General features: G+C 31.2%; 1 protein-coding gene across 1 annotated transcript; it reads left to right on the top strand.

The window, feature by feature from the left end:
• Window positions 1-2,874: 2,874 nt before the first annotated feature.
• LOC111000956 lies at window positions 2,875-6,249 on the top strand. Its single transcript, XM_022270573.2, has 4 exons — window positions 2,875-2,981; window positions 5,172-5,241; window positions 5,434-5,467; window positions 5,782-6,249. Exons 1-4 carry the CDS (start codon window positions 2,933-2,935, stop codon window positions 5,980-5,982), a joined length of 354 nt encoding a protein of 117 aa, XP_022126265.2. The 5' UTR covers window positions 2,875-2,932; the 3' UTR covers window positions 5,983-6,249.
• Window positions 6,250-10,988: the final 4,739 nt, after the last annotated feature.

Here is a 10,988-nt window from a genome sequence, read left to right as displayed (position 1 = left end):
TGTATAACATAAAGAATTTCGTTTCAGTAATAAAACGAGAAGCTTCTGAAAACGAAGAGGAGGAAAGGTAAGACTTCAAAATTCATTGGAGAAATATAATATACCTGAAAATTAAGTGTGTATTCTGTATTTCTATATGTATATAGTCTGTATGTCGAGTAATTTTGACATTTTATTTTTTTCACATGGCTTACGTCCAGATTTATTTAAAATTCAGTTGATTGTTCGATCGTAATATACCATTATACTTATATAGTCTTCCATGTTGATATATTTTGTATTTTCATGAAATTTAGACCAGAACGTGAAGAAGGAGGCGAAAGAAAAGCAGAGGAAGAAAACGAGAATAACGAGGCTGGAGAGAACGAACAAGAAGAAAAAGGTGAAGAAGGAGATGATAAAAAAACTGAAGAGGATGGTGAAGGTTAGTGATTAGAATGCCAATGGTTACGTAAGATTTACCAATACATAGTACTTTGCAACACGGCATTCAAATATAACAGTTTTATTTATGTTTGGAAGTACATCTGTATTCTTCCAGGCGAGGAAAATGAAATGAAAGAATCTGCTAAAGAAGAAGATTCTGAAGCAGGTAAAAATAAAGAGAACGAAGGAGAGGGCGAAGAGAAACACGAAGAAGGTGAAGATTGCAAAAAGGAAAATACAGATGTAAGTTTAATATTGTATCGTATTTAGAATTTAGGAACGATTACGAACGATATGCAAAGTAAGTTAATAATTTACTATAACGACAGATAACAGAGTCATTATGGTAGTCACTTCTAAATATTGTGATCGTACCTTATTTTTAATATCTTAGCGCTAAGTAACATAGCATCTGCAGACTAAAACAAAACATGTATGAAATGCGTATACTATGTTGGTGATTGCTATACTATTTTATATATACAATAAAATAGGAACTGTCATTAACTCCATTGTCTCCGTTTGATAAGCCGAAAACATTTGCCAAGCTCATGCTTTTCTGTGTCATGATCACTAGTATGTAATCAATAAAATTGGTATATTTTTTGTAAAATTTCAGACCGATGGAGAAGGCCTTGTATACTTCGTGCCTATTCCGATTGAGATCGTTGATACCGTTTATGACGTCTACGCAGTTTGAATATAATTCGAATTCAAATATAAAATAATTTCTTTGAAATGTATTTTCGTATTATTTAAAATCCCCATAGCTTCTCTAAACAAGAAATGTAAAAGTCCTGTAACGTGCCTAAATGGGTGATGACACATTTTATTTTTGATGGACCATATATTTAAAGACCAGTAGCCTTATGTGCCTTATTACAATTTATTCGTTGGCAATAACAAATGACACCAACGTCAAGAAAACGTCCAAGAGCGGATTCAGCGTTTTCGTCAGCGTAACACTGTAATGCATACATTCTCATTATACTCACGCACACAGAGACTTAAGCGTTACCGAAGATTTTAAACAAATACCTAAAGTTATTGTATCCGCAAAGTATCTCCTAAATCTCAAACAGAAACTCTTTAAATTTTCGTATTGACCCTATGGATCGATAAATTCTAAGAGATAAGTATTTACATGACAGTTGTTAATCGAAATACTATAATAATACTCTTTAAATTGTATTCATTAAAATAATATAGAATGTGAATAAGTAAATAAATGCCTCAGCGCATATATTTTTGAAGTGTATGGACATCACTTAATATTATATTGTGGTAAACAATTTTCGTTACAACGCCATATTATGACCATTTCAATCAACTTTTCAAGGTCCTGCAATTGACATGAATTTTTGCTTTGGTGAAGTATTGAGTTATAAATTCAAAATAATATCCTATATATAATCAATCCATGGCGGATCCATGACTGGGAGTCCCCCTGAACTTTATCCAGGACTTAGGTAGACCACTGATTGAACATAATGATTTTATTTCAATATATTGTCACGATCCAGATTTTATGTAACTATATATGTTTAATATTTAATTTATTTAATATAATATATTTACTATGTATGATATAATATATAATATACGCAGTCCCTGGATGACCGAGTATTTTTTTTATTATATTGTGTTTTTAGGAAATTATATTTAAGTACGAATTACAAACTAATAAAATGATGAACTATGAACAATGTAGAATATATATGCTGAAATAGCTTTAATGATGTTGTGTCGTTAAAACAATTAAAAAAATAGTATTATTATTCGCCGATAGATGTCAGTAAGAGGCGTTTTCAGTTTGAATTGGGACTACTTAAACGCCACCTTTCTGTTATTTTCTATCATATATTCCTAGCTAGATCGATTTATCGCCCCCGAAACCCCCTGTATACTAAATTTCATGAAAATCGTTGGAGCCGATTCCGAGATTCCAATTACACATATATATATATATATATATATATATACAAGAATTGCTCGTTTAAAGATATAAGATAAGTTTAAGTTCTTGACTTGACCACGACTATGTGACCAGGACCCCTCCTGGCGCCAAAGCTGGATCCGACCTTGTATATAATACTTTAGTAAGTTCGTGAATATGTTAGAATTGTTCGCTCAAAACTAATTGAACTAAATATTTCTCCAGTTATGAATAATTTTAATAACTTGACACGAAAGTAACTAAATATTCTTTCGACTGATGCAAAGCCGGGCTTCTATACTTACTTACGAAGGCAATTTCCGTGTACTTAAAAGAATAATTTACTTTCGTAAACAACCTGTCTGTAAATATGATGTGACGAATCGTTACAATTTTCAACATGTCAAGAGAAAACAAAGGATTCCCAAATAATCGATCTACCTTGTTTTAACAAAAGGATATTTTAAAATGGCACTGGCAATTTTCACATATAAATCTAGTAGTCAACGAAGGCTTTTAACATAGTAAATCTAAACTTCGCTGTGACCGGTTCGACGAAGTAAATTTAAAATGATTAAGAATTTTGTGCTTTTTGCTGCGTTGTGTGCGCTTGTTACAGGTAAATTTTTATTAATTAATATTCCTATCAGTATGTAACATTGTTTGTAAAAATACCGTTGGTATTCAGGATAAAATATAAGTTCATAAATGCGTAGATTAAATTGTTGTTGCACTAAGTTTATGTACCAGGATAACTTGTTGATTTATAATAATGTACTTCCATTCAACTTTGAAAAATGAGAACAAATTCTATATAATAGTAAATATTTCGAGATTTTTTTTTCTATGTTAAAGTTAAAACGTGTTTGGTATGTAGTCAATTGTTTGATAGTTTTAATAAAACATATGACCGTCATATGTCATGGTCAACTGGCGCTTGACCTCAAAAATTGTCAAATTTTAATATCTCGTATTGATAAATATATAGTAATTTACAACATAGAAGTGTGAAGGTTTGTTGGTACATTTTTGCAAAAGTATAATGGATAAAATAATATTAATAACAAGAGAATTATTTAAGGTATAAAACAAATTTTATTCAAACATCAAATAACAAAACGGACCGGAAAATATGAGCATATAGGCAGGCATAGAAAATGCGCACTAGAATATCTTCAAATATTTTAATATTTAAGATTTATCTGCAGCGTTAACAACTATTAAAATAATCAATTTCATAATTTCTAGTATTATAATTTCTGTAATCTCTTTATATTATTTCTATATATTATTATCATTTGTCAATGTATTTAAAAAAATCGTATTAAAAAGCCAGCTAGTGTCGTTTCCATGTGCAGACATCATATAATATATGTACATATTATGTCCCAATCTCCCTTAAAAAATGACTCGGGGCCTTTCGGCCTAATTTTAATAGGCACACAACGCATTCACAATTTATCTGGCACTGCGCCCCTTTACATCCATAAAGTTTTACAGAATATAGACCATTCATATTTTTCTTATTTCACGGATTTAAAAAAGAAATTTTACTTTGAATATTTTGTAAACATCTAAAAATAACCATGATAATGTTTGTATACTTAATTATCACATTAAGTAAACTGCGACATTGCAATATCGTGTACTCTTTGGTCATAAAGGAAAATAATCCTAGCGGATCCAAAAGATCTTTTGTAAACACATTTTATTCTTGTATACGACGATATGCTTATTCTAAAATCAAACTTGTGTCATATTTTAATAACCATAACGAATATAAAGTACGTAAGTGGAAAATAGAGTACAGAAGAACTACACTTTAATAAGTAGACATTAAGTTTTGTTATTACACACTTTCTTACGTTAAATATCCTTTATAAATTAATTAGGTATAGTAAATTAGATTAGACTTAAACTACTTATGTCGCACAAAAGCCTATGAAAAACTGGAGACGATTCGACTTGAGATTGTCTTACTGAGCAATTGCTGAAAATATCTCATTTATAAATGTCAATATTAAAAAGATACAAGTGAGATCTAAACTTACATTTACTACGAGTTCCCAAATACATAACGTACGAAGTTCGCAAATCTCCGCCTTTTTAATGGCCATATTTTGGTGAACAAGGTGGAGGTGTAAGGAACGGCAAAAGATGCAATAACATACATTTATAGGGGATTATAATTATTTTACTTTATAATTTCACTACGTTAGTGTCATCCCACAACTGAGTTTCATAAGGCCGCGTATTGCTACTATTCTGATACCAACTGACCTGTCACCGTCGATGTATTTTCCATCTAATTCGACATAGAGTCTTTCAAGAAAACCAGGGTACCAACTCTTAAAAAAATCTCTGATTTAGTAGGAAATCCTTAGATCACACTTTCTTTGTCCTTGGTCCATGCACAGCTTCAATGCCACATGCTCAAGTCTACGTCACGTCTACTACGTCTTTTAATACGACTGACTTGAAGGACATAGATTTTACCAACATTTTATACATTGAACAAAGTACTAACTCCTAATCCATACATTACCGTTTACGCTACGGAAAAGCATTTTTTCACATTTCTTGAAGCTTCCTTGGTAATGTTGCTGTCTCGATAAAGAGTGCAGTGCAGACTACGACGTGTCACGTGATCATACGTGACGTGTACATGATCATCTATTGGGGCTTTTACTTTAGTAATATTTAATTAACAAAGAAGTTTCACTACTGACATGTGTACTTATAACGCACGCACATTTTATTTTTAAAAGTAATCTTTTTTAAAATGTTTCATGATTTTTTTGTTCAACAGGCAACACACTATCAGTGCAAGATTTTATAAAAGCTGCCTCGGCTGGTGACTTCAAAACTCTACGTAAATTGTATGTTATATTTTTTTTGCCTAAATATTTGACTTGATCACTGAGTTGTAAACTGCTGAAGATTCTTAGTTCAAATACAGAACGTTTATACATTTTTCCCATTTCTTTATTTATTTAGTTTTATCGTTATATATATTATATACTTATATAGTCATATCTTTAAAATTTTATCTATTAAAATTCATTTTACAGTATCAACCCCAACTTCGCATTCGATAATTTCCCGGTAAGTATATTATTATTAATATATCATATTATATCCTAAACTAAAGCTATAAAACAAAAGCGCTAATTGGGCTTTTGTTATTATATTGTTTGTATGGTCTGTCCAGCCATATGTGTATTAAAGATTATGACAGTCCTACTTCAATTAATTTATTGATGTGAATAGTGTTAGTACCAGCAGATAATATCTTTGTTTTGTAGACAAAAAAAATCCTTGTTAGAATAACACAAAATGCAGTTATATTTGTAAAATACGTTCATAACAATAGTTGAAAAGCATTAGTTGTATTAGTGATAATATCAAATATATTTCAGGGCCAGCCTAATTTGAACACGGACGTGGCTAGTCTACAACCAGGCCCTGGAGCTCACGTCTTCGGTCAGGCTGAGTCAAGCTTCTCTTCATACTCCAACAACAACGGTCAGGTTTCAACTGAAAGCGGAGGCTACGGAGTCATCAACAAGGACGGAGTTGTTAGCTCATACAGTTTCACTCCGAAGAATATTGTAACTTGAAAATATCCCGCAAAACTGAAAGTATAAAATTGCTAATTTTTTTTTCATAGGCGATATGTTTAGATTAGTTATTTAAATACTGTCACCAAATATTATGTAAGATTACGTACCGCACAGTTATATAAAAGAGATTTAATTGTTCTTTGATTTTGATTACTTATTATATATTTGAAATTATCGCTATTTCTCTATATTTAAATTTCTTGAGGGATGCATAAAATCCATATAAAAACCGAAATGTTTAAGGAATAAATGAATTGATAATTTCAGTGTGTTATTATTATTTTCTCATTCGATTAGGAAAGTCTAGCTCAAAATTATTACTTTACAGTTTTATGCGGAAAATCGAATACATTTCTCTAAATTTAAAATGGCGACTAAGCTTCATACAGTTAGTTCCTAGGTGACACTAAAAATGCGTTACACAGCCCTGATGTTATCTTCAGTAGTCGCAAGTCTTCAGTGTTAAAGGACGTCTCTCACGCGGATCATCATTGAGATTGCTACTTCCACGCTTAAACTCGTTAAACCAATTGTAAATAGTGGCACAAGATGGGGCTTTATTAAGATAATATGCTAATCGCAGAATATCATAGCTTTATTGTTGAGTTAGCCCACAACGCAAGGCATAATAATTCACTCATGAACAAATTATTTTGTTAGGTTAAATTTCACGTGTAACGAGAGCTGTAGATTTGCCGCCAATTCACAAAAACAAATGTCAAATGAATTATTATATTAGGTTTAGGGCCTGTTTCACAATGTATGGTTAAAGTGCCAAATAGCTATGTAACACATAAATTATTTGTAAGATAAAAGTTCCCAATAAGATACTTCGCATTTCATGACGTATAGCACTATCTGACAGTCGTAAAACGCAAAAATACTATTTATCCTACCAATAAGTAATAAATAGCTTATTTGGAACTTATCCGGATATTGTGAAACAGGCCCTTAGTACATTAGGTTACCAAAGAGTTCTAAAATTTAAGTTCAAAAGAGAAACGTTTTTATTACCATTGTTTCTAACTGGCCAGTTAAAATATATTAAATGTAGGAGAAGCGAGTTATTATGTGGGCTTTGTGGACTTTCCTAAGTTTTGCAATAAAAATAAACAATTTTATAATATAGCAACTAAAATTTAAAATAACTTTATTCGTATACATAGGTGACCAAGTAGGTACTATAATGAGCGTCAACAGAAAAGATGGTAAATTAATTCTAAATTTACATTTACAAACAGTTCGCAAGTCAACGGCGTAGAACTAGTAAGAATCCTCCGCCAAGTCTCTTCATTTTAATCGATAAGTTTTGAGTTATACCAACTGTTTATAAGGCAGAGCAGCCATAAATATTTAAACTAGAAATCAATCCCATTTTTATGATAAAGATCTTTTAAATCATCGTCAAATATATAAAAAGCCTTATTGACTAATTAACGAGAGTTATGAATTTATGAAATGAGCATTGCACATAATAGTGGAATATACAAACGTCAATAATATCATACACCTGTCTAATGAGATGAAAAGTGCGACAGTTTATGATAATCTATGGTTGTCATTAGGATTTATTGTTTCCTTATTTATAAGGGACTCACTTGTCTTATGTAACAAATAAGTATATAATTACGTTCATTGAATAAAGGTGTAACTGCTCGATGAGTGAGTGTTCTTTAATAACACATTATCGCTAGTACAACATGCGATATAGTTTATATTTCATTGGTCATTTTTTTATCGCTAAAGGTAGTGTCACTGTAAAGGCTCATAATAATCTCCGCATTGTTCGGGTAAAAAAATAAAATTTGTTAAAAAGATACAGATATCACTTATTCCATGACATTAAATTAGACATCCCTACTCACCAGCAAAGAAGACAGAGGATGTAGGCCGAGAGAAAAAGCAGGCGGAAAATCTCTCGGTACTCTTTTAAAAAAGCAAATCATCAAACAATACTTATTTTAAAACAAATATCGCAAATTAATTAGAAGTAGCCTGCCTAGTCTTAGGCCCTTTTATCAACAAGATAATCGTTAACTTTAAAGTAAGCCTTTTTACACAGCTTTTCTTTGATACATTTCTTAAATATAATAAAAGAGAGAGATAAAAGAGCATCTGGGATTTTATTAAAGAAAGTATCTCATTTCCCCAAAAAATTAATAAGGTTATAATATATCTTTCATTTTTGTTTCTTGTGCAATTTTCTATTATAACATTAATAAAATAAAAAATACAATTAAAGAAACTCCAGTTATTTCTTTCTGTGCCTATTAGCGACGTTCTGGGCAATACACGTGATTCGCTATCTTAATTGATATATATTGTTATCAAACTATATTAAAGGTAGTTATGGAAAAGTCGATTAACCGCATCGTTACTTAAGTATCGTGATACATCTGAGATCGTGGCTCACGATGACGTTAATTGTGTATAATTAAGATCTGACTCAAAATGTTCAGGAAAACCTATTTTTTGTTGAATTAGAGTAGTTGCATGACTATTACCTTTTTGAGACTGCCTATACTTTAAGGATGAAACTGATTTTTCAGTCAGACCGCCCTTTTTCTTGACGTTCCTTGGGCTGTGTGTTCTATACATATAAAATACCTTAATGATTTTTAAATCTGACTTATTTTTATTATTACCTTTTATAACAATTGTTATAAAAACCAGACTTTTAAGAATCGGTATGTTCTTTTATTAAAGGACCCTAAGTCGAATTGGTTCGATAATTCTTCAGAGGGTACCTGGTTCCACATAGTGGTTGCGCTTATCAAACGCTCAGTTGTGGTATACGTATACAGACGTCGAGGTGATACGGGTGAAATACCGTATTGACCCTCGATGTCTGATGACGACGCTCAGCTGCTGATATTCATCCGAACAACTCCTATGCATACTCCCCTTGGTAAATGTCAAAAAAATATTGTATATCCAAAATCTCTAGAGTATCCTTGGTGCCAGAATAGAAGTAATTAATCTTTTTCTAAATTCCTAAATAATCCCTCATATGTTCATGAAAGATTTTATTATTCATGATTTTTTTGCTGCTTATATTCATAACAATGAAAAAATCATGAATACAAAATCTTGTCTAAACATTTAATCCATAGATTGATTGACATTAACATATGTATGCACTCGAATCAAAATGTCTAAAGATTTTTTGAGAATATGAAAATAAAACGCGACATCGGTTATACCAATAACCAAATTAATATTACATTAGCTTCAAAAATTTAGTCTGATTTCTAGTCTTACTGACCTTTTGTATAAAGGAATTTTATAAATACTTTTTGTATGGGCAAGTTGTTTTTAGCCAGGACATACAGGACGTCTGCGGTTATGCTTTCACAGTGCGAGCAACTGCACAGCCCATAAAAAGTGTGTGTAATTATGCACACGCGATAGAAGTTATACTTTTTTGGCGTATCAAAATGAAAACCATTTCAAAAATTGTATTAACGAAAAAATTACACTCACCATAGAAAAATATGTATTTAATATATTGAAAGTTTTATTCAATTATCTAGATAAATAAAGTGTATTTAAATATCACTAAAAAAATGTTGACGATAGCTAACTTCAGGGTGTTGTCTTGTGACGGTATGCGAGCGCATCCTAAAAAAATTACTCTCATCATTTTTCTCTGACGCGCCAAACGACGTGTACCTACATCTTAAAAAAATATCACCTCGGTTCTAACTTGACCACAAGCCATCACACAGTTTTCATATGTTGTAAATAATAGAAACCTTTAACATTGATCTTTGAGCAATTGTAATAACAACTGATACGATCTCAATAACACGGCCAGCGCGTCTATGATTATCAATTACGTAATACAAATTGTTACTTATAAGTTATAGCTTCTTCATACATTTACACAGAAGTTTTATTGGCTTTAATATACATCGTAGAAGAATGCTGTCCCTAGCTTTAGATATGATTTAGATAAAGATAGATTAGAGTATTTCATACGTGAATTATGTTTATGCATTTATTTTATCGGATGCAAAATTAATATATGTATATGTTATGAGATTTTATACGAACCGGCAAGATCTAATATCAATAAATAGTTGATAAGGGAGCTTGGAGCATATTATCCAAAATTCAATTAGATACCCAGAGATTTTTTTTTTTTTTGAATTTTCACTCTACTCCCCTGCCATAGTGTCCAGGGACTTTATATTTCACTGATATTATTTAACGCGTCGGGAATTACGCCCCGACTACATCGGTAATATTTTTATTATTATTAACAATATTCATGGGCGAGCCGGGGCGCAATTCCCCGCGAGACCCGCTCTTTCTGTTTTATTTGCCGCCTTTATATATACAACCCAGAGATTTGAAAAAAAGTACTATTCTGTATTATTTGAAGTATTATTTATGAAGCCGTAAATAAATAAATATGTTTACTTATTTATTATTTTCTGAGTATAAAGCTTCGTTTCTTTTCTTTATTTCGAATCACATTTGTATGAAATGATGTATACATATATGTCACTTAAAACTCACATTTATAAGTTAATTTAGATTTATAAGTTTTAATTATATGTCACATAATAATTAAAACTTATCAATCAGTTATCGTAAGATAGACCATGGTATAGCAATCTTGGCATTATCCTTCATGAGTATTTCCTGCCATCCCGTTCCACACAATCCATATTCCTTCATTCCATTTACCCCACCATTGTAGCTACGGAGAATTCTACGGAAAAGTAAGTGTAATAAAATTTTCTTAGACAGGAACCGCTGTCCCTTTAGAAGGCCTTTGGAAGGCGTACATAATGAATTGGGATATGTTTTAAAACTATTAATGAAATTTTCAATAATAAGCAATATTCATAGAAGACGAATATGTTACACCGATTTAACCTTCTTGTGTTAACGGATATACAAATTAGGAGAAAAACTATCGCAAACCTAAATTAACCTCATTACAATCAATGAAATAAAAAAACCAAATCAAGCAAATTACAACTTAATTAGTG

The sequence above is a fragment of the Pieris rapae genome, chromosome 20 (assembly GCF_905147795.1).
Source record: "Pieris rapae chromosome 20, ilPieRapa1.1, whole genome shotgun sequence".
Taxonomy (NCBI): domain Eukaryota; kingdom Metazoa; phylum Arthropoda; class Insecta; order Lepidoptera; family Pieridae; genus Pieris; species Pieris rapae.
Note: the sequence above shows the minus strand (reverse complement) of the source record. Positions and strands in the feature narration are given on the sequence as shown.